Here is a 25806-nt window from a genome sequence, read left to right on the forward strand (position 1 = left end):
GGCCAAAAACAAAAAAGTTAATAGCTACTTCTTAGCCACATATTTTAACTACTGTGTCAAAAAAATATATATATAAAGATTTTTTATAAATGCTAATGAGCAAAATTCAAAGTGTTATTCAAACAAAAAGAGCAGCATGGAAAATGTGCAGGTATTCTACTGCAGTTCTAAATTATTTAACAAAAGGTGACTGACTTGCCACACTGACGGCAAACAGTGCAAAACATCACTTAAATTTTTTTGCCGTGTTCTATCCATATAAATGTCTGCTTCCAAGATGTTAGAAACAGACATTTTCTTTTAGCCTCATAACTTGATGTTGCTGTGATTTTGAGGTCTCTTTAGGAGCCTTTAAAGGCTTTAAAAGCACAAACTGTTTCTGGATTTCAAGACTTTATTCACAAGCAATTGACAAATAGTCACAGGCAAAATAAACTTTAATAACAAGGCAGCATTGGCCTGATTGGGCCACTAATGATGCTATCTACTGTCCAGAGTGTCTCTCACGCTGGTCCGTATTTGTTGAGCACTGAATATGTTGTGAAAAGTTTAACTTATTTATTCATATGACTATCCAATACTCTGCTCTTAAAGCATTATGTGATCCTTCAGAAATCACTCAAATATTGCTACTAAAAAAAATCTTATTAGCATCATGTGGTTGTTTTTTGTGGATAAGATAATTATATTCTGTTTTTTTGTGGATAACATGACTATATTTTCTTTAGGCAAGTAGAAAGATCAGAATAAGATATAAAATTTTACAGAAATCCTTTACATAATAATTGTATTTGCTGTCACCTTTGATTAACTGAATGCTTGCTGTTGAAAATATTCTATTTTGAAAAATATAATTTTTTTAACAAATGTTACTGTCTCTAAACTTTTAAATGGAAGTGGATTTTTTACCAACATCATAAGCGACATGCAATCTAAATCTGCTGAAACCTGTGGAGATCTATGTGGGCCTGCCTAAAGGATAAGCATAACAATAAAATAATGACTAATTCAGAGCAATATTCTTGGTCTATAAACAACGTATAAGCTAATACAATATCATAATAATTAATAATAATACAATTCATAATAGCATCTCAAAGTCATCCTTATTGTTGACTCCTGCTTTCAAATGGCCTTCAGTGACACACAGAAAAAGCAGCACATGTGACAGAAACTTGACCAGAGTTTCAGTAACAGTATGAGAGAATGAGCAGATAGAAGAGATACTGAGACACTGCAGCAACACAGCGATAGCACTCCAAAACAACAGAGCACCTTCCTGCCCGCATGTGCCGTCCACATCACAACTACGCTGTTATCAGTTCTGCTTGTGTCAATCAGTTTGAGTGTGACGTCAAACAATGATTCCAGGGAGGCATTGGGTGAGAAGATGCAGAGACAACTATTCACACTAGATTATGTATCCTTTATTTTTGGTTTAAGGGATAATTTACTGAAAATTTACTCTTAACCTTAAGCCCATTTGGATCAAGTGATAACCATACCCACCTTCCTTTTTTGTTAACGCTACTAAAATGGTAGAAGACAGTGTGGTTTCTCTATTGCATTGTGTTGAGTTTATGCTAGAAATGCAAAGCATGCTACTGTAAAAGTAGTTCAAACTAACAATCATTCAAGGAAGAAAGACAGGAACAGGGGAATGTTCAACAACTTAATCAGGATATTTGTATATGAATATTTTTATATTATATATTTTAAAATAAGGGATAAAATCCTACTCAAATCTAAGAGTCCACTTTTGCTCCACTTCAAATCGCATTTACAGAAGCTGATCTTTATAACTATATGAAGCGGGTCCGTCAGTAATCACCATAAGGGCTGATTTACATGACTTATTCAGTGGCTGCATATAAAGAGCAACGGTCAATGGATAGAATGGTAAACGCCGGGAGAATCCCGGCGAAGACAAGAGGGTTGACAGGTATGGCCCAAACTCACCACTGCTATGCAGATTTTCCACTCTGCATCATTGCAGTGTGTAATTTTGTATGGTAACGTACACTAACCATATTCCGTACACAACAATGTTCCGTACAGATAACCTTTTAAAGCTAATCTCTCAATAAACACCTACGGGTCGTAGAGAAGCTATATATCCGTTTAATCTTTATTTTTCACTCCTTCACCGTCGAGCACAACAGAGACCGAGAAAATTTATTAAGTTTGCAACAGTACGTCCACCTAATGCCCTTGAAAATATATGGTGGGCAAGCTTAAAATGAAAAATGAAATGGGAATATTTAAATGTCAGTTGTGGGTGATGACCACATAGCGCAACTCTCCACCAGAGAGAGCCTAAAGTAAAACAAAACAAAACAAAAGTGTTTGGATAGTCTTTGTGCAGTGATGATGTTTATATTCTTAAAAGGTCAATCAAGTTAGTATTAATTAAACATGAATTTAATGTTTTAAATTGTCATCCTGTACTAAAATAAACAAACATAAAAATTAAATTATTGTATAGTTATTTCATTTCAAACTTTCATTAAAAAGTATTAAATATAATATTAACTTAAAGTTAAACACAATAACAGTATATTGTGACATTGTTTTTAAAAAGACTTAAAATAATGTCTATTTTTGCCAGTCAATTGAAGTTATGCGCCCGATTCAGAACACTATTTTATTCGTGTACAGAACACCGTTAATACCTATCATCTTCTGTACACATGCGTATGTGCTATTTTTCCCATCTTTTCTTAAAAACTACTGGTACAAAAGACATCAATGGAAAATTTGGATTGCGCAATAGGTACCCCACAAACCACACAACCACACAAACATGCTTATCTGGCTTTCAATGATGGATGAGTGGTCATTTGAGTGCGCTGAATAGCAAAAAGTGTACGGAACATGGTTAGTCTACGTTACGTGACTAAGTGAAGGTTACAGAGAAAATACCTGCTGCACTTAACGCAGAAGTATAAATTTGCCTTTAGGAGATACCAAAACTTTGTTTATTTTTTAGCAATAAAACATATATTTTGAAGAATGAGGAAACTGGTAGACATTGACATCTATAGTACAAATAAAAAACAAGATAATATGAAAGTCAATGGCTGCTGGTTTCCAACAGTCTTCAAAACATCTTTTGTGTTTATAACAAGTGGACGTTGACAATCGTTATTTTTGGGTGAACTGTAACTTTAAAGTGTATAAATGAATGTCATCTTCTTTACTAAACTACAAGTTCCTAAAAACGTGCTTAATGCATTGTGAATGTGTATTTGTGTGTGTATCTTGCGTGATGGACGGGCACATGTGAGAGGGTTGAGTCACGAGGAGAGAAGAGACTTACATCCTGCATCTGAGCGTTGAACAGAGCACATGAGGACAACTGAAAAGACTGTATCATAACCTGGGCCACACCCTGTGGAGTAAAACACAGCCAACTCCACCACGTCAGGAACAGGGGACACACACCAGCACTCAAGCGTATCACACGCAAACCAGACACACATCTCACAACATCATCTGCTCTCCTCATGGCAGTAATCTGTTTGCTTCCTGGGTCCCGAGATAAGACCCACGTGCAGCGAGGATAGTTCTTCCTGATGATGCATGGGGAGCGGGTTTAGCAGCTGGTGAGTCTGAAGTTATCATCATCAGTTAGTGCAGCTGTCGTAATTGACATGCATGATGAGATGCAGCAGTCATCATTAGTCTGTTATATTCTTCCTGAGTGAGTCCAATGTGGCCAGGAGTATTAGGAAACCCATTTCTAAATGGTTTGGCTGCCTCAAGCATTTCTAACAAGTGCATAAATCTATTACATAGGCGTGTGATCGGTTAAGGCAATGTTTAGTAAAATAGAGTAGGGTTGCGTGATGAATCAAAATAAAAACAAATCTGTGATCCGCTTGATTTCAAATAGCCAAATCTCAAATGCTACAATTTATGCAAATATATATGGGCATGTTTACGTGCAGATGAGCGTCTCGTCTGGTGTTTTAAGTGTCTCAGAGCTGCATCTGCTTGGGTCAATTATAAATGTAAGAGATGCTGATGACAAATTGATGATCCATCATAATGCTGACAGTGTTGATAAGAAACGCATATGAACAGGTTACTGTGCACAAAATGGAAGCTTTAAAGCCTTGTTTGGTCTTCTGTTCTTCCACTATAATTATGGAGCCGTAGATACAGAATTTATTCAGCAAAACTACCATTGAAAACCATTATAAGCATTAACCTCTTAAAGTCAAGTGCTATTTTGGGGTTTCCGCCTGGATCTTGCGTACCCAAATTCAAAAGCAAACCAAATCCACATGCAGAGGTGTAAATGCCAAAGTTTTGCATCATTATAAAAAAAACCCTTTTGCATTTTCTTATATTACTGTTGAAAGTCATTAAAATAATTGTATACGTTGTCTGTGTTATAATAAACCTCTCAAAAATGTATTTATTTATTTATTTATTTACTTATTTATTTGTAAACTCAAATTTGAAAGTGCACCTTTTAGGCTCTGTGTGGTCTAGGATGCTATAATTAATTTTGGTGATTCCTGCACATGTCAGTAATCATAGGAAAAAAGAAAAATGGTTCTATCAAAGTTTATGCAGAAGTTGTTCTATTCCAACTGAGAGAACTGAACCACTTATAAAGGTATTGGGCCAGTATGGATCTTTAAAATGTAAAGAATGCGAAAGTAAATGACGGCACAGACACGGTACCAGAGTTTAGGAGGTTAAAATAAAATATTAATTAATAACTATAATATATATTTTAGTCATAGTTTAGTTGCTATATTTGCACATAGATGTTGTTGTTTTAATTATTAACCACAGTTAATGAAATTAAACTATTTTCTTTTATTGTTAATATAATTTGATTCTAATATGGGACCACAAAATTTTGGGACAATTTTGGGGAGGCCTACAACCAAGCACATCAATACAGAATTGTCTTGTACTGCATTTTAAACCTAACATGAACATACTTTTTGAAATTTAGTGTTTTTCCTAACACACACCGCTCTAGAACAGGCCTTCAGGGTGAATACACTAGGCTTCAAATCACCTGATCTAACCTATGCTTTTATCTCTAGATGGAAACCAATCTCTGCATTTATGTTGGAACATTCACTTTAAAGCCTTCCCAGAAATGTGAAAGCTGCATTGCCAGCAAAACGGAGCACAAACTCTCCATTAATGCCCATGGGCAGATTATTTTTTGATTTATGCCAATCCTACATTAAAGATCAGAGGGGCAGAAGAGAAGAGTAGAAGTGGTATAGAAGTGTGTGTGGTGGCTGGCTGGCATCTAAATTACCTCTCCATGCTGAATGGCAGCTAGGTCTTCTTTTAAGCGTTTCATGAGCTCTTTTCTCATGTGTTTGGGGGACAGTCCGACCTCTTGTTTGACCTACAGTTTGAGCATGCAGACTGTTGGGATTGAAGCCTTTACTTGAACTGATTAGTCTGAGAATGTCATGCAAAATCCGCAATAAAGGGTGAATTTACTAAGGTGAAAAATGGTTTAGTATTTGAAAAATTATCATCCCGAGACCACTGATGATTTTCAAAAGGGTTAGCAGGTATAGAGATTATTCCAATAGCCCACAATCAGCTCCTACTGTTAAAGAGTTCAGAAGCTGAAAAACAGCAAAAGCCCACCTCCACAACCATGACAGGCATCAGAATGTGGATCCTTCAAAGTAAGATTTAAAAGATGCCCACTACTATATTGCTGACATTGATTCTGTCGTGAACAATGCAGCACTGCTGTGTCAGCATGTTTTTAAAAGATCAGCATGAAAAGTCAAGTGTCAAAATGTCATTTTCATAAAAAGAAAAAAGGCGCCTTGTTGAAGAGGGGGGTCAAAATGTTGCACTGACTCCAGCTCATTTACCATCTCAAAAATGGCAATCAGAAAATGACTGCTAATTTTTAATATAAAGACCACTGCTGTGTATAGACTTAACCAGGCATGGTTAATATACGTTTGACTGGCCACTGTACCAAATGGTTGACCATGTTTTTACTGTTTTAAATAATAACTGTTAAAGTCATTAAATGAATAACTGTTTTAAACAATGGTTTACGCACACAGCATTATTGGTTTACAAAAAAAATGAATCAAATCAAACATAACCCTGTTGCACTACTACACCTTTTGTTTGTTTTATTGTAAAAAAAAAAATAAACAAAATAACATGCTAAATAACAATCTGGAATATTTTATGGCATACTTCAAAAAATAAAGATGTCTAATAAAAACATTAGATGTTGAATTAATAAAAAAAAATTAGTCTTACACTTTATATTTTCAGATTTTTCATAGTATATGTATAAAGTCCGGTAATTTTACTATAAACGGACATATCAACCATTAGGTAGAGGTTGGTATTTTTAGAAATTAAGGAGATGTTTAAAAAAAAAAACTGAGTTTGTTAACTTGCGACATTAGGAGTTAAGAAACGTAATCCATTTTTTTCTTGGTGGGGTAGCTAAAGGGATATCTACTTGCCTGAAAAATAATTTATAGTAAATATGCCAATTGATAATTGTAAGCAGCAGGTTTTTTTTATTTTGAATAAAATTAAATAGATAAAAAATAAAATTCACATTTAATATATTCATCCAAATTGGTCAATTTAGTCTTATTTTCAATAAGAAAAGCATTTATTAACTTAATAGAATGCTTTTTGAAGGATTGTGTAACTTGAGTAATGATGCTAGAAAAATCACCAGAATAAGTTACATTTTAAAATAGATTAAATTACAAAAAAGTTAATATTTTGAAGAGTAAAAGTATTTCAAAATGTAACTGTCTTGCTTGGTGAGCAGAAGAGATCTTTTTGAAACTGTTTAAAAATCTTACTGTTCCAAAACCTTTAACCAACAGTGCATTATCAATTTATATACATTTCTCGTAAAACATATTGTGTCAGTGAAATAGGAACAATTTTAGGAACAATGTTTAGACTCTTCCTCCCCAAGCCTGAAATAAAAAAAATCTGTAGTAAAATGAAATAATAAAGAATAAAATATGTATTTTTTGGTTTTGATACATTTTAAAAAGTAATTTATTCCTTTGATGGCCAAACTGAATTTTAAACCTGCTGATCAGCAATATAGTACTGTGCATCTTCAAATGAAGGTCACTTTTAACAGTATTTTTAAAACAAAAGAAAACTTATCTACAAGTAGAGACTAGGGTCTATAAATAAAGCATTCTCCTATCAAGAGAAGAGGCCCTTCACCACAGCACTGATTTCCACTCATTACATCACACTCACACAGGCAACATAATTAGTGACATTTACAAAAGCATAACATACATATACAGTACATACTTATTCTCAATAAATAAAACAATATTAATGCTTTATAGGTAAGAAACATAAAATATCAAGATGAATTCTAAAAGATTATCAAGAGAAGGAAAGAAAGGATGACACTCTTAATTGAAGCCATTAAAAAACTCTGTTCATGCATATGACAGCATTAGAAAGGAGCGAGCCGTTCAGTACAAGAGCCACAAAAACACTGAATCCCAAAAAGTAAAAAGCCTACTATACAGTTTTACTATTGCTGTGAGCAAATATCATGATGGCTGATAATGCAGAGCACAACCAAACAGCCCTAATATTCAAGTTGAAGACTATGAAAGCATATGCATCATGCACAAAAAAAAATAAGACCAGGGGCAAATCCACACCACACAGACCCAATTTCAACAAAGCCATGCATGAAACCTCTTCGTAGGAAGAGTAGGAAGAAGAGATGAAATAAAAAGAGCCTTTATTTTGTTCCTAAGCCATTTCTTAGCACCCAATTAACCTTTAAAGCGGTCTCTACGGCCTCTCTGAAGATGAAGGTAATTGAATGTGAGAGCAAAAGTTTCGTTATGCAAACATAACATGATAAGAAAAGCACTGCTTTGCATTTACAAGTCTGAACACAAAGGCAGAGGCACAGCTAAGATGCGTCTAAAAGGACAGATGAGGAAATCAATACCATTTGCAGCTGCGTTGTGATTCAGAAGCACAGCTGCCAATGTACATTAGCAAAACGCAAGAGTGTCTGCTTGGCTTCAGCATCCGCAGAAAACAAAAGTGAAAAAGCTGCTAAATGCAAACTAACCAGGGATGAGCATGAGTAATTCAAACTAGCTGAGTAGCAAACACTACTTACTACAAATGGAAAGCATGATATTGTAAAATGAACATGCTACACAAAGTGCTGTAACTTTTTGTTTTGAATAGAATGTGATTCTATGTAAAAATTTAATTGGTAACTGTTTTGTTATATATTTTTTTTCAACGCTTACCAAAAAACTAACCAGCTGTGAATTTAGTTTTTATTGCCATGTCAGCATGCGAAACAGAATAGACTATTAAAGACAAAAAAGTGACATAGCATGTGAATAAATCGATATAACTCGTATATCAAATCATTAAAGAGCCCATATTATGCATGAAAAAAGGTCATATTTTGATTTTCGGGGTCTCCAACAACAGGCTGATAGGCATGCAGGGTCAAAAATCACTTTCATTGTCTTATAATATGCATTTAGTTTTACCTAATTATCCAAACAACTCCCATATGATTCATTCAGCAATTCATTCGTTTTTCAAACTTTTCCTTTTTGCAATGCTAATCTGCACTGATTGATCTAATGAACCAGTCTATTGTGACTGGTCGACAGCGTTCAGCGAGAGACAGAGAGAAATGCCCACCACGGCTTATTAACATTGTTGAACTAGTGCAGAGTGTATGTGTGAGCCCAATGCAGGAGTGCATTAAAGCAATGCAGTTTAACACCAGCATATTGCTCTATTCTTAACCATGACACACATTCAGTATTAATCCACACAGCGGCAAAAGCTGAACTGTTTTTAAACTTGACCGCATGCGTGTAGGAACAGCTGACAGTGGCCATAGCAATGACAAATGGCAGAGGATTGCAGGCTCACAAACGCATTTAAATCTGTAATCAAAGCGGCACGCATCACGTTTTCAATGTGGGTTTAGATGCTATATAAGAATATAAAGAGTTAATCAGATACAGTACAAGCCACATGGAGCGGTTACAAGTAACAAAACGCAATTAGATACATAATCTGCAAGCTAGAGAAAAAAGGAAACAACCATCTTAATCGCACTTACACTTGAGAAATGGGGGAAGGAACTGAGTACTGTGGACTGTAAAGTTCCTGTCAAGCTCTGACAAAGTCCCATACATCAATAGTCTTTTCTGATCCCTCCTTTAACAAACGGCCGATGAATCATCCATTGTAAGCATTTACATTGCTAAAGCACTCATCAGAAAAATGAGGGAAACATATAATTAAGAGTTATATTTGCAAAAATAAAATTCAACCATTGACTCTTTACAGCCTCTTTTTTGGGTAGGCAAAATAACACTAACTTTCCCTCACACTTCAGAGCACAGTGTCTTTGCGAGATGATTCATCAGGGATACAGTGTTTGTCTTCCTTTTTTCTTTCTACAGTGTTTGTGGGCAGGGCCGGGGATTTAATTTTCCCAAGTCCCGTGCGCAACAAATGGGTGGGGCTTGAGTTCTGCATTGACATCACGCCGACACAGCAAAAGACTCGTTACCCCCCGATTAATTTAAACCACTCTGAGTTGACTCTTTTATAGATGAATCTGTAGTTTTAAACATGCCGTACGTTCAGATTAAAGCCTTAGCTAGATATTTCACTTCAATTAGAGCCGTGTTACACATTACATGGACGGTCATTTTCAAAAACCCATAATAAGGGCTCTAAGTATAAAAAAAGTAGGCAATCAAATACTTTTTTACAATAAAAGTTTGAAGTTAATGTTATTCTTCAGCTATCAAATTACTCTGAATGCTCATCCTAAGCACCAACAAGCAGAAGGTATGGCCTAATAAACAAATGCATGCATAAATACAGTGTTTCTGACTTTGTGCCTCTCTTTCTCAGTTACCTCTTTTTTGCGATTCTTCAGCATGTTCTGGAACTTGGAGAGCTCCTTGTCCTGCTCAGCTTTGATCCTTTTGGCTTCGTCTCTTAGTCGGTTGGTGTGGTCCTGCTCCAGACGCTCTATAGTCTGCTTCTGCTGTTTCTCAAGGTTCTCCACCTCTTGGTCATACTGCCGTTTCTTTCCCTGAGGACAGAAAGAGAGAGAGTGAGAAAGAGGAATACCGAATTACTGTAACTGACCACTAATGCACAGAGCAATTTGAGCTGTGCTTGTGTTCCTTTGAGACTTCATCGGGCTGGTGAACCTGAGCTAGCAGCAAGAAGAAAAAAAGGTAATAGTGCTACTGTAAAATATTTAGTTGTATTAGTTAAAGAAACAGTCAATCTCTGAGTCTCCTTTTTTTTTACTTTTAGTTTAGCTTAGCATAAATACTTGAATTGGATTAGACCGTTAGCATCTTCAAAAACAAAACAAATAATAAAAAAAGAGTTTTGATAATTATTTTTGTGCTTGTTTGTGTATAAAAGAAGGGTTAGAAATGAAAGGTTGCTATTTTTTGTTCAATATGTCTAGGGGAAGTATACTCTTATTCTGAAATAATAATCAGGGAAATTTTCTGTTGAAGACTGAATGAATTTTTAAAAATATATAAAATTCAAAAGTTTAACTCGAAAGGGCTTCTTGAATGAGCTTATTTTCAAAAATCAAAAGTTCCTTTAGCAAAAAAGCCAAATTTTGGAGCAGGAAAACTTGATTGGGTGCATCCACAAATCGCAAAATAATATTAACATAACACAAACATTGCTTGTTATGCTCTTAAATTTTCATCATGCCTTGTCTGAGTGTACATTAAACAGTCAAAAGCAGATTAAGATGTTGAATGGAAACAAATATAGTATAGGAATGAGGCTGCTGACCGACATTTCCTGCTCAAAGCGTCTGAAGAGTTGCTCTTTCTGCTGCTGCAGTTTATTGCTGAGCTGCTGTTGAGCCCTTTGCTCCTCTTTTTGCAGCAGCCTCAGTTCTCGTAGCTCTTGACGCCTACAGAACAACAAATAACTCTTTATAAACTTTTCAACTAATATATATTGTTATTCATGCATTATCAAATTCATCATTTGCAAATTGACTAGAAAGAGTAACTGATGTTTGTTCAGATACCTCAGGAATCTCAGTTCCTCACTCTTGGTGTCATTGTCTGTGACAATCTTGGATGTGGTGACACTGACTTCCACCCCGTCGACCAAAAACTTGCGAGTCTTTTTCAGGGTTTTCTTTTGGCGTTTGATGTCCTGTGAGTTACAAATTCCATTAAATTTTGATTATATAGAGCTTTTCACAACAATACAATACAAAGTTGCTTTACAAAGGGGGAATGTTATTACATTTCAGTCAAAATCAGAAAGAGTTAATTTCTTGTGTATCAGTGGCCAGTACATATACATGCAGTGCTCCGCATAAATTAATAAACCCCATTTTTATCAATTTCTCAGAAAATACAGGTAATATATTTTGGTGCATTAAAACAAAACAGATTTATAAAAAACATATAATAAAATATCATTTTAGTCATTGAACATCTTTAGAAATAAAAAAGATAATACAATTCAATTCAAGCAAAATATTACAAAAAAGTAATTACAACCTACAAATTTTTTTGTTTTGTTTCTCTTTTGCTCTTAAAAAAATTATATATATATATATATACATATATATATATATATATATATATATATATATATATATATATATATATATATAAACATATACATATATATATATATATATATATATATATATACATATACATATATATATATACATATACATATATATATATATATACATATACATATATATACATATACATATATATATATATACATATACATATATATATATATACATATACATATATATATATATACATATATATATATATATATATATATATATATATATATATATATATATATATATATATATATATATATATATATATATATATATAAACTATTTTGTTTGATTAGCACCATATTTAGCTTCGTTACAGGCTAATCTAATGTATATGCACAGGTATAATATTGTTAAGCTTCCAATAAAAAATATGAATTTAAATGAGAGATTTGTGAGGGGTGTACTTATATATTCTAAGCACTGTAGTTAACCTTCAGTTATAATAGAATGCACTTTTTAAAATGGCAATGTGTATAATACTTTGTTCAATAAAGTGAACTGGTAATTACAATAATAAGAACAATTTGTGTATTGCTTAAAGTTTAATGGAGTAGTTTACTTTCAAAACTATTATTTCAAACCAAATATGGGTACCTGTATTGAAACAGATCCTTCTTTGCTCTTGGAAAGGAAACTGGAAATGGACAGATTAATATCAATGCTATTAGTATCTGCAGCAGAACTGCTGCCTGAATCGGAGTCTTTTTCCTTTTCGGCATCTGGTTTTGCCACATCTACTGTATTGTGGTCACTTTCAGGCATGGCAGGGGCTTCCTGGATCTCTGGTCTGTCTTCAGGGGCTTCTGTAGGTTCTTCTGTAGCACTGACCTCCTCTTCTTTCACACCATTAATGACAACAACAGGAACTTTACTCACAGAGATGTCCTCTACCACATCTACCCCCCTGGGTTCTGAAATCTCAGCCTTAACTTCAGTTTTATTTTGGTCCTCTGGGACCGACTGATCTTCCTTTACTTCTTTAGAAACTTCTGGTGAAGTCTCCGGTTGCTCCTCTTTTACTTCTTCTGTAGAACCTTCTGGTGAAGTTTCCGGTTGCTCCTTCTTTACTCCTTCTGAAGAAGCATCTGGTGAAGTTTCCGGTTGCTCCTTCTTTACTTCTTCTGAAGAAGCATCTGGTGAAGTTTCCGGTTGCTCCTTTACTTCCTCTGTAGAAACATCTGGTGAAGCTTCCGGTTGCTCCTTCTTTACTTCCTCTGTAGAAACATCTGGTAAAGTTTCTGTTTGCTCCTTCAATTTTTCTGTAGGAACATCAGCTGAGGTAACTGTCTTATCTTCTTCTGGTTCCTTTCCATGCACCTCTTCTTCATTCTCAAGCTTGTCTTCAGTTTTTTCTGTAACTTCAATTAGTTCAGTAATGGCTTCTTCAGTAACACCATCGGATTTATTCTTCGGTTCAGCTTCATCTGAAGGTAAGGCATGCTCCTTTTCTTCATCTGTGATGCTTTGTGCTTTGGCTTTCATATTAATTTCTTCAGACTCCTCTTCTTTCTTCTCTAGTTTCTCTTCCACCTTCACTTCTTTCTTTTCCTCCTCACCAGTTTCCTCACTGACAGTTACAATCTCTTGGAGGTTAGTGTCATTTGCTGTTGGAGCATTCGGCTGATCAGTAACCCCCCCTTCTGTGCTAACTGGCATAGGAGATTCTTCTTGCTTTGATATGAGCTCATCACCAGAACGTAATTCCTCAGCGCTGGTGTCTGACACATTGGCTTCAACTATCTTCCCATCCTCAAGATGGTTAGATTCGTTAGCATCCACCATCATGGCAGATGTCTTGTCACAAGCTCGATCCTCAGGTTTTCTTTCAGGTTCAGCTCTCTCTGTGACCGACTCGAGAGTTGGCGTGTTCTGATTTTGTCTCTCATCCTCTGAGCTGCCAACACTGGTGTCCGATAATGCACGTTTGTGTCCTTGCACTGCCTACATGTACAAAATAAGAGACAAAATGACTGCAGTAGCAAAACAATGAAATAAATAACTAAATAATGCCACCATTTTATCATTACAACTTTATGAAAGTGAATCAGAAAGTGAACAAAAATGCAGTTGTTTGTACCGATTGGGGCTCGGGCTCTTCTTCCTCCTCTTCCTCTTTTCCCTCTTCAAACTCCTCAAACACTTCGGCTTTAGCTTCAGCAATTAGTTCTCGGAGTGGTTTGTTATCCACTAGACTAGAAACAAATGGATGCTGACAGAAGACAACAGCTAATCATTATCATGTCAATTTTAAATACACCCTTTAATTTGCATCAAGAAATAGAAAATGGGCCAACCTGTAAAAGCTGCAAGGCACTCCACCTGTTGTCTACATTCTTATCCAGTGCTTTCCGCAAGAAATCACTGAACTCAGGAGACCTGTTAACAGAGTGAAGGATCAAAAATAAACCCTGAGGTGGATATGAAAGGGGCTTTTCGTTGGAGGTATTACAGTGATGACTATTGAGCAACAGGCTACGCAGTTCGAAGCAGATCATGTGTTGGGACTCTGGGTGGGCGACTGCTTTTATGATTCATTAGCTCAAAAGCCTCCAGCCTGGATTTAGCAACTTTTAGTTGAAAGGTGATTTATAATACCAGTTAAATTATTTCTTAATATGCCCCATCAACATACAGCAAGTGAAATATCCTGAATTTAGAGATGGACCAAATGCAATTTTCTTGGCAGATTTCGATTTCTGAAGTGTGACCGGCTGATACAGACTTGCTGATTCAATTTTTTTTGCTTCTAAAAAAAAACTAAAACCATAAATAATAATAAAAATCATCGTAATAAAATATAAACATCCAAGTTATGAAAATTGTCCGATTCCAGACTCTGGCAAGTCAATTGGTGCATCTCTACCTGGAATGATCACTATTCCCTCTACTGCTGATCACAGTTTTCTTCTTTGAAAGTAAACTCTCACCATCGTGATGGAGATGCCAGAGTGGGGGGCTCAGACTTTGCTATTTTTAGGAGGACTCTCATTGGGTTCATCTCGTGGTTGGGTGGCTCGATCTGTGCCAGCTCAATCAGCGTCACCCCCAGGGACCAGATGTCCGCTTTGTAGTCGTACGGTCTGTCCTTTGACGTCTCACACATCACCACCTCGGGTGCCATCCTTGTATTAGGAGAGAGACAAGGAGGAGCAGAAAGAATTGCAGTAAATTAGCCGAATGAAGAACGTCATTATGTGGCACATTCATAATTCTGCTCATACACAGTGACAGATCTCATGATTCAAAGCAATACTTTAGAAATCGAATGACTAACCAGTATGGCGTTCCAATGAAAGAGTCTCTTCTCTGTAGGGTCTTTGTATTCTTTGCAGACACTCCAAAGTCAGCTGAAAAGAGACATTTATAAAAATTAGAGGAATACAGTTTGGCTGACAACAATATGGAATAAACACAATTATTTATTTTAAAATAGGATATTAAGAAAACTGAAGTTATGATGGACATATTTATAAATTATATTCGTGTGTGTGTATTTGAACATAATCTGGCATGTGATCAGGTGAAGACAAAAAGAAGGTAGACAAGATACATATTTATCTGTGTGTGTTTGAATTATAATAGAAATAATAATACTAAAATAATTCTAAAAAAATAAATAATATTCTTTATATAAATTTTTAATATTAGCCACACAATTAAAGTTTTTTGTTTTATCAGTTTAAATGTTTAGCAGTTTAATAGTCACCTAAATAATGTTTAACAGGTTTATAATTGTACCTCAATGTTGCACACCACCGCTAGACTAACACGGTAAGTTCTCTTGTGTTCAAATAATATAATTTTCCCTGTTATTTAGTCAACTCTTTATTTCATGTGATAAATAAACTAATAGTGAGTCAACAACTGTAAAAATATTAAGTTTAATTGAATTGAGTAGCCAATAGGCTTTAACATTCCACTCTAAAAATATAAATCGTGCATTTCTAAAAAAAAAGTTTCTCACTTTGCCTTTCCTTCAGTGTAGTCCCTGCTTTTTAATCCGCTTGTTAAGTGGGATGTCATGCTAAGTGGCTGCCGGGTCTAAGCGCTCTATCAAACTGTATGGTGAGACTCATCAAATGGTAATAATCAACGTTTACAAAGTGCTGTAATACTTTCGAAAATCACGATCGCAATATTTGTCTATGTCTAATATGCAATGACCAGAAGGTGATTAATTTTGTGTAAATTGTTAAAATTTAGTTACTTGTGATAAAGCAAGTGCAGAGACTGTAGTGTAGACCATGATTTAATATAAAATTCACTTTCATGTGTGATAGGACTAAAAATTTGTCATAAACGAATATTTTCTCAATTCAAATGAGTAGCGACTTGGTTCCGAAAACAGTATTCCATATGTCACCGATACGTCACGACTTAACAAGCGGATAGGTTAAATTAATTCTAAAATAAAATTTTATACATTTGTATTATCATCTAAACAATTTCATGACAACTTCAGGTATTACATTTCAGGTGCTAGGCTGTAGCACTGAATAAACAAACCATTAAAACCATTAATCAGGTCTTTTGCTTTGATGACAATGAACCTCACTGAGACCCCCCGACCTCTTTCAAAAAACCTTCAGATTTACGCTAATTACAGGGGTTGCACCATTACGCTCGAAAAAAAAACAGAAATTCGCATTCATACCAAAGAATCACATCCCTGATAATACAAACATACAAACAAATAGGAAAATATTTTTTAGAAATGATCTGGTGTTCTTGGGACTTAAGCCTGATTTATACTTCTGCGTCAGGTGACCGGCGTAACCCACGGCACATGCAACGCGCGTGGCTGTGCATTTATACTTCTGCGCGCTGTCTCTGTCGGTCTGCATTAACACTTCCGAAACTCTAGTAGGCAGTAAGGTGTAAATGTTCCTCTGTGTTCCTGTGTCGAGTTTCTTCGCTGGTTTTTTGCTTTTCCTGAACACTTCCGGGATGTACAAGTGGCTCAAACTCGCTCATTTTGAGGCAGGAACCGGCGGACGTGCAACAACTTTAACTATGAGGTAAACACAAAACAAAACTTTCCATCCGGAGCTCCTTCACGGGACTCCACACTTGTAAACAATCGCTAGCGCCATTCGCGCGGCTCTCGGTCCCACTCAGACTCGTCAGCGCTACCAAGCCGACCAATAACAGAGCTTAGGCTACGCGTCGTTGCGACGTGTAGTTACATTTTTTGAGAGGTGCACGTCAGTGACGGCGACGGCGAAGGGCTATGCGTCAGCGCCGTAGCATACGCCGGCGTTTGACGCAGAAGTATAAATCAGCCTTTATGTTTTAAATAAACATATTTTGATTACTGTACTTTTTAGTGTATAAATGTCTTGAACCCTTAGACCATGAACCAACATACTGATGTGCTATAGTGGGTATCATAATTATGCAAGTGCATTACAGTAAATATTACTAATAATTTTTTAACTCAATATCAAGACTATCCCTCGATTTCACAAACAAGGTTTAAGGCTAGTCAAGATTAAATTGCATGCTTGAGCTGTCTCAACTCAAAATAACTTGCGGAGAGATGTCTTAAAATACATCAGTGTCATTTTTTGTCTCCAGGTGCACACCAGTAATATATTTTTCTAAGGCCATTTTTATAAATGTGGCTTAAATAGCCTAATGTAACTAAGGACTAGTCCTGGCTTAATCTAAGCCCTGTTTGTGAAACTCGGCCTTTATGGCGTTTTTTTAAACCTTAATGCTCCATTAGGCTATCAAAACTGCAGGCAACCTATGTTTTTAATGCAGTCATGTGGCCCCCAGGCTTAAAGCACACTTCATTTAAGAACACTTCAAGAAGCTATTACCCAATTTGATGTTTCCATCTGAGGTAAAGAGAATATTTCCAGCCTTCAGGTCCCGGTGTATAATCTTATTCTCATGGAGGTAAACCAGCGCCTCCAGCGACTGTTTACACACCACCCGGATCTGAGGCTCTGTCAGTGGCCGCTCCAGCTCTGCAGACACACATACACATACAAAAAGGCTATAAAACATTCACCACTGCTCTAATCTTTTTATTTGCTGTGACGTGTTTTCACATTGAATTAGTCAAATGCACTGTAATGTAACAGTGGCAAAGGGCTCGTATTAATAGCCTTGTTCTCTGCTGTTGTTTTTGGCTGGGTAGAACACACTTTCCCCTTGTGACTGAAGCAATGTGAACAAGTCTTCATTACATCAGTGCTGCTGGGATAGGCCCTCACAGAATAGACAGAAGGCAACAGAGGGAGTCATAACAGTGAGTCAACAAAAGCATTTCCATCAGAAAAACACCTCCTCACCCCTAACACCTCCCACCAGCAACACCTCTCTTACAGGCTAAATGTGGAAAAGGCCAGATTTTCATCTTAGCAGACTAAACAGTCATAAGGAGGAGATATTTTATTTTTACAGGACATTATTTACAGTTACAGTTTACTATGGTTAGACAATTTGTGATTAGAAAAAGTCTTTGCAGATGGAAAAGAAGGAAATTGGATAATTTTTAGCACATTGCTTCTGGCTGAATTATTAATACTTCAAGAAAAACTTGTAAAATCTGCTTGAGAATTTGCTGACACGCATAAGGACATTTCAACAACGCTTCCAACTAACACAAAAAAAGGCTGAGTAGCTTTAAAGAAAAGAGCCTAACCACTCCTTGAATTCTGACTTTGATAATTATATAGTTGAGTCCAGCGGCAAAAATGAGCGCACTGTGCCAGTGAGGTCAGGAGGAATGGAACATCATCACAGAGAAGAACAGACTTAGACGACCACAGCGCTTTCTATTTCCTTCAGTTAAACAAAGACTGTAAATCTTACCCAACATCACAGCGTCTACCGCTCCTCCAGCACAAAACTCAATGAGAATCTGAAAACAAGAGAGACAAAGATTAAGAGATGAACCATTTAAGAATGACACCAATGCTATTAAAATGATATACAGACTATTGTAGTTATAAATAAAATCGTAGATCAGTAATTTTATGTAATATGCAACATTTAATCTCACTAAAAAACAATTTATACTGTATATAAGTTTAGGGTTTGTATGCTTTTTTTAAGACTTTTATTTAGCAAGGACACAAGAAATGATTTAATTATTAAATATTTATCTTTACAATAAATGCTATATTTTTAAACTTTTAGTTCTTGAAAGAATCCAGCTTTCAAATTTGTTAATAGCATAAAATGTCTTTTGATAATAAAATCTTCTCATTATGATGATTTATTAAAGAAGCTGTGACACTTTAGGCTGCAGTAAGGGTTTATATGAATAACCATAAAAATAACTCTATTTATAAGCTGATAGACTTGTGGGCATTGCTCAAACACGTCCACTACACACTTTGCGAGAGCATGAATATCGCTATTTACTATATTAGTGTAAAAAGCCTTAAATTCTTAAACTCTTTAAACTAGGGTGGATCCTACTTGGTTGTTATTTTTTATCATTCATTAGCTAAAAAAATTCAACCTGAAGTGATTCTATTGACCTTGTTCCTCTCTGTTGTTGTTATAATTTGACTTCCCCATTCCCATAAAATAATTATCATGCTTGCTTGTAAACTGCCTTAACCACAACTATAAACAACCATACTTAGCTTTGTCTGTCTTAAGGACTTGTATGGGGGAAAGCACCATGGCATATTTTAGATTTTTTTCATTTTTTTGTTGTCACTACCACATGTATGTAATAGATGTGCATATATATATATATATATATATATATATATATATATATATATATATATATATATATTTTTTTTTTTCATATTTTATACATTTATATAAAATATTAAATATTATATTCTGAGCGCACACCTTAGAAGAAATGCCAATAAAATTAGGGTTATTTCCAATCATTACGCACACACATTTTATAGGAGAACTTAGTTGAAAATATTTCAAATGCTGTGTGCGCACAGCAATTCATGCAAGTAGAACTAACTAATCTGCTTCACACTTTGTATGCAATATACACATTTCGGTAATAATAGCAGACTCAGACAAACAGAGAGCACCCAAACACTGCAGTGCTTTTTCATTCTCTTCATAAATACTAGTATCTGAATCGCAGCAATGGTTAGTTCGTTTGTCAACCTCTGAGAAAACAGTTTTCGGTCGCCTAGTTATAAGAGATGCCAAAGCACAAAGTGCATTGAAAATGGTGAAGAAAACCGAAACCACGTGCTCATGCTTTTCACATGCTTTTAGATGCAACATGTGAATAGACTCCAGTTGGGTTTTGCCACCTCAAGTCAGAAAAAACAACACACATAAAATGAGTGCGGTAACAAGCAGCAGTAAAGAGATTGTAAATAAAAAAAGGATATAAGCAGGGCTTTACATTAACACCCGCCAAATGTGGGTAGATTTCAGCTTTGGCGGGTTAGACAGACACCTCCACTAGCCACTTTGGCTGGATGAAAATAATTTTTAAATTGTAGTTTTCGTAAAAGCAGGGTTCGACAATATAAGGATGGCCCAATATGCGTGCAAATGTGATCTTAAAATTCGAGAAGTAAAATAATTGCGATCACGCGAGCAGAGGAATGCAAATGAATACCAAATGAGGATGATGATCACTCGCGCTAACAGCTCATGTGATGCGCGCGACTACTAAATGCTTGCGCGCTTCCGAATCGTGAAGCAACCGTGTCTGGAACAGGTTCTGGAAACGCAACTGTCATCGTTTCTCTTTTAAATAAACTAGACAAATAGTGATAAATATGCACCCACAGTCCTGATGCTTTTAAGAGCTCAAAATGTGTATTTTTGTAAGCAGCACCGGTTGCTTTCACTTTGAACAGATTATTAAATGGCCTAAAGTTAACCGTGAGCATGTGATCATTCTTTTATTATCACACACGGTACTGTATGTTTCACCTGCTTTCATTTGCTTACGGTTTTATTTGCTTTTTTGTTAAAATGGTTTAATTTTTTTTTTTTACAACATTACTTTAATGGGAGATGAACTCTTCATTTATGTGCAGTCAACTGGTGATTCGAGAGATCTTTAGCCAGGACAGATTACTGTGCATATTTTTAATACATGACAATAGTTATTTTTTAAAAGTCAATTGCTTTTCTTCCTTTTTTAAGAAATGTTTTGTTAAATAAAAAGAATAGTATACAGCTATACTTTGCTTGTTTTGACACATTAAAAATTTGTGGCTAAGAAATAATTATTGTTTCGTGTGGTTTTAGAGATAAAATTGGTATATCGCTAATTTTGAGCTCTAAAAAAAAAGTCATGTGAAATAAAAACTAATTGCAATATAACACTGTGAAACCATGACCCATTTGCTCATGCTCATTGAGCAAACTCATACTCGACACACAAAAAGTGAAATAAACGAGGACGCATGTGGACATAACACACAATTTAAATCAAGGAATTTTAGCATGTCAACGTCAAATTTATGCATATAAAATATATTTTCCCAACAACAAAATTGTGGCTAATGAAAATGCAGGAGTGGCTAGTAACATTGGAAAATTACTAGCCACAGTGGCCGGTGATTAAAAAAGGTAATGTAAAGCCCTGGATACAAGGATGTTGCAAGAGTGGCTTTTTGGTTTCTTTTCTTGTGCATCCCAGCCACTAGCACCCCATCTGCAAGATCTTTAGCATAGCGGTAATAATATAGTCATCCTACTTCACAATTTGTAATGTTGCAGTATGTTTTTGAATAATGATGGCTGGTTCCTTTACTTGAAAGCTCAGATCTGATTATCAGTTTGTTTTGTTAATGGAGTTTGTGGTTTACTGTTTGATTATTAGACACCTTACAGATGTTGATCAACCTTAAAGTTTGCTTCGATTGTTCAGCATTTACACTATCATTGCACACAAGTTGTAACATTTTATTTCCTAAGTTTGAGTCTCTTTAGCACTTTTTACCTTTATTACTACTTTATCACTTTATTGTTTATTTTATTATAAGACATAAGAGACGAGCTATTTTTGTTTATTCTTTGTTTTTGACTATTAAAACTATTTGCCTAAGTAATGTTGGTAAATTTAAATAAAATTGTAAAAAATAAATGCAATTATTTCTGAATGGACTGTAAAAAAAATATTCAAAAATGATTGATACTGAATGACATTACACATTATATAGGGATATATATATATTTTCTGTATCACCAATATAAATAGAGAAACATATACTGCAACATAAATGTCATAGAACAATATGTGGGTATATTATGGTTATATAATTTGTTTCCTATGCCTTTGCACTAATTACAAGGCTATTCGGAGGTCTTTGGTAATATCCCTCTCAGGTACCATTATAGAGAAACATAATATGATGAGAACATATTCAAAAACTGCTAAACTAATTTCTAGTTTTATTAGGTTACTCAAGCATTCACTTATTCTTTGGTATATTGGATGACAGCAAGCAACAGCAGTGTAGGTATATATGAAACCTAAACCTCTGAGTGAAATGATAAAAGCGTTATGTAAGTGAACATCATCACATTAGGCAGACCACAGCAGCTGGGCATTAAGGCACCACGCCTAGATGATAACAGGTGCTGCAGGAAAATCAATACAGAACTTAACATGCTACTTCTTGTAAGATGAGAGTGGACAAATATGACAAAAAAAGCAGAGTAAAATCCACCATCTCAACAAAGAAAGAGAACTTATGGTTTATTATACACAGCTTCTCACTAGAGCCTCGCTAAAATGTGAACTCGTACTGCTTCTGAATTAACTATGAACACTGACAGGAGGCTGGAGAATTATGTAAGATTACGTGACAAACAATTAACTGATGTGCAGATTTTAGGCAGCTTTCCATGAATATTTTACACAGCTCTGACATCGAGTGTAGGAACAATCTCTCTACGCACATCAAGAAAACAAGCTTGTGCTGCTATGAGCTGCACATTCATATCTGTTGATTAGCAGCCAGGCTAAGCAGACTGGACTTGCATCTAATTAATTCATGAGCACTTTCTCTGGTCATTTAAAATGGGCCATTATCCTTCTATACATGCCAGCCGCAGAGGGGTGGATCATATGAAACCATTCTGCTGTAATTATCCTGGGAACACGATGGTAGAAAAGTAGGATCCACTGACTTTCTTTAGTTAGAGATGAATAGAGAGGGATTATGGTCGATTAATATAGAGCTGTTGAGCCTTTTCATTTTCTTTATTCTGAATTAAATTACAACAAATGTAAATGACAAGGCTTATTAATTTTTAAATATATTATGTAATGTGTTTTTAAAAGTAATAAGTATGAATTATTAAGAGGAAGCAATTGTATGTGTGGGAATAGCCTTGATTTTATCCAACAGGATTTAACAGAACCATAACATCTTAGATTTAATCAGGAAAAAAAATCTTAATTTAAAAAATCTAAATATACATCAACAAAAAATACATGTAGCATATACAAGTAGTTACAGAATTCTCAAAAAGCCCACATTATGCTTCTTTAGCAGTCTGCAAGCATGTAAGAAAACACAGCAAGACCTAGTTTGGTTTGTGTACAAACACTTCTTAACCAACAACACCGTGGTACTCTATGATGAGTAAGGCGAGAGCGAAGTGTGCTCTCACTCCCACACCTCCTACAGAGGTCAATGTGTGTGTGTGTGTGTGTGTGTGTGCGTGTGTCTGATTGCAGTCCAACCGAAGTAACCAAACCCCTCCTGAGAAGCGTCACTCACCCAGAGTTTGCTCTCATAATAGAAAGCATCCAGCAGTTTGACTATATACTGATGGTCACAGGAGGCGAGGATGTCGATCTCCACCATGTAGTCCTCAAGCTCCTCTTCTGTTTTGGTATCGATCACTTTAGCTGCAGCCAAGATCCCAGTCTGTTTGTTCTGAGCCTGTGATAAAAGCAACCAGTGTGAAACATTCAACAGTTAGTAGATGCAATAGGGTGACTCTTCTATGATGCTGTAAAGGTCTGGAAGTCAAACAGCAGCTCTAATGCAGCACTTTGATGTCAGTGCAAGAGACTCAATGCATAGCTTTTTACATCTGAGCTATAATAACTTTCAGTGTCTTGCAAGTTATGCATCTTTGATTGGGCTGTACTATGAGCATTGACAACCTGGTGCATTTTTTCCCTGAACAATCGGAACTTTTTATTTTACTACATTTGTAACAATTGCAAAGACATCACCATCAGCGTCATACAAATTGCAACACTTTCTGTCACTAGCCTACATTAAAGGCAGCACCCTTAATGTAGGCTAGTGACAGAAAGTGTTGCAATTATATACAATTTTGAATCTTCTAAAGCATAAAAACACCATATGTTTGTTGATATTTAAGAAACATGCTAAGTGAACATTCTTGTTTTTCAGAAAAAAAAAACTGCTGAAGTCCGATATTCTGCTGTAAAAATAAATAATATGCGTTACGTGCTGAAATGCTGTAATGGACAGGAAATAACCTGTCCATTGCATGTTTAGCTAATTATATTTCAGCACCCCAGGGTACCTTGGTGGAACACAGCGCATTTCAATCATTCATTCATTCATTCAGAAAGGCTCTCATAGCATGTGTCCTTGACTGAAATGTGACCTCCGGTGAACAATAAGAGACTCTGAAATGAGACTCAGATTCAGAGTTGTACATGAGGTTATTAATAAGCAAATAATATAAATATTACCAGCATACACATTAGGCGAGCAGATTATATTGTAACCCCTTGTCCTAACAACACCCTAGTGATATGCAATTTAGCAGCATTTAGTTTGCAACAGACTAAACACGACAGAAATTTAAATACAGCCATTTAGAAGCACAGAATATGCACTCACTCACAAGTTTATAATCAAATTGTATACATTAAATCTCTTTAACATTATTATTAAACGTAGATGCTGAAACACTGATGTGTGTATGAAGTTCAATTGCAATTACTGTACTGTAATTGCAGTAGTTTTTTGTAATAAATGGAAAGTAAACTATACCTGTTTTTTCCCCTTTTCCACTGATCCGAAAAATGGTTTGATCAGAAACAAAATGTGATGTGATCCAAACTGTGAGATCTGTGATTTGGTACATCACTTGAACCTAGTGTGTGGCTGTCTTTAAAAGTTCTTAAATAAAAACAGTGTTTTCACTCTACAAAGGGATAAGACCTCTGTGACAGAAACTAGTAAATTAGTCACCCCTGACAGCTAATTTTCTCTCTGGGCCATTTAGCTAGTTACATTTACTTAGGGAGGAGGAACTCTGAAGTGATGCCAGCAAACCCAATATCGATGCCAAGCAAAAAATTCAACCACCAGTTGATGGAGGACAGCATCATGGGCATCACATGCTTTCAAAATGTATCATGGGTTTTGTGATGGATTGACTATAGACCTAGTTACGCAATTGAAAGAGAAAAACAAGTGCAAATATACAAACACAAATTGCATCGTTGCAGACGACACGTAAATGCTGTTTAAAAGCCTTCTGCATGTGTAAGTATTGTAACACTACAAAATACTGTGTCTGTGTTTTGCATGACACATGTTCGTCCAATCAATGTACACTTATCTAACCGTGCATTTCACAAAGCATCTAATTGTGATGTTGGACAATACAAACAGTTATTGGTTGCTTTACGTCACTTTGGTTGCCTTCTCCTATCTAAGTGACACACTGTTGGTCGATGAAGCTGCTATAAAAGCACAAACCAGGATGGACTTGCAATAGGGCTGCACAATGAATCATTTCAGCATTGATATCGCAATGTGATAGTTTGCAACAGTCACTTTGTGAGTATACGCAATATTGAGTCTGGATTATAATTATATAATATAATAATAATAATAATAATAATAATAATAATAATAAAATTGTTTTTTGAGGCCTGTGACTGTGTGAGGGATTTAAAAGCATTTAGGTCTAAAAAAATTATACTGAATTTAATTGTTTATAAAACAAAGACTATGCAGTATTGTTTTGCATTTACATGCTTGTAGGTTGTTTCTAATACTTTATATGCACTCCCTTGCAGAATCATCCCAATCAATCCAAAATGATCAATTCGATTTAAATAGTTATTCAACTCATCTAGTTAGAATACATTTATATCGCAACATATATACAAAAAAAAAATTAAAATATTGCAATGTTAGATTTTTCCA

General features: G+C 35.4%; 1 protein-coding gene across 4 annotated transcripts in view; it reads right to left on the reverse strand.

Moving 5' to 3' along the window:
* slka (STE20-like kinase a) overlaps positions 1–25806 on the reverse strand; it is a 44826-nt gene that overhangs the window by 10391 nt on the left and 8629 nt on the right. The window contains exons 2-14 of one of the 4 annotated variants that reach the window (XM_087278376.1): positions 23380–23544; positions 18506–18554; positions 17506–17655; positions 14955–15027; positions 14608–14802; positions 13975–14056; positions 13758–13889; positions 12275–13621; positions 11105–11235; positions 10861–10984; positions 9947–10126; positions 5294–5386; positions 3320–3391 (exon numbers count right to left, since the gene is read on the reverse strand). In XM_087278376.1, coding sequence (XP_087134502.1) covers positions 3320–3391; positions 5294–5386; positions 9947–10126; positions 10861–10984; positions 11105–11235; positions 12275–13621; positions 13758–13889; positions 13975–14056; positions 14608–14802; positions 14955–15027; positions 17506–17655; positions 18506–18554; positions 23380–23544 — 2793 coding nt within the window. 4 annotated transcript variants of the gene reach the window in all.

This window comes from Danio rerio, chromosome 13 (genome assembly GCF_052040795.2).
Source record: "Danio rerio strain M-AB ecotype USA chromosome 13, GRCz13ab, whole genome shotgun sequence".
Lineage (NCBI taxonomy): Eukaryota > Metazoa > Chordata > Actinopteri > Cypriniformes > Danionidae > Danio > Danio rerio.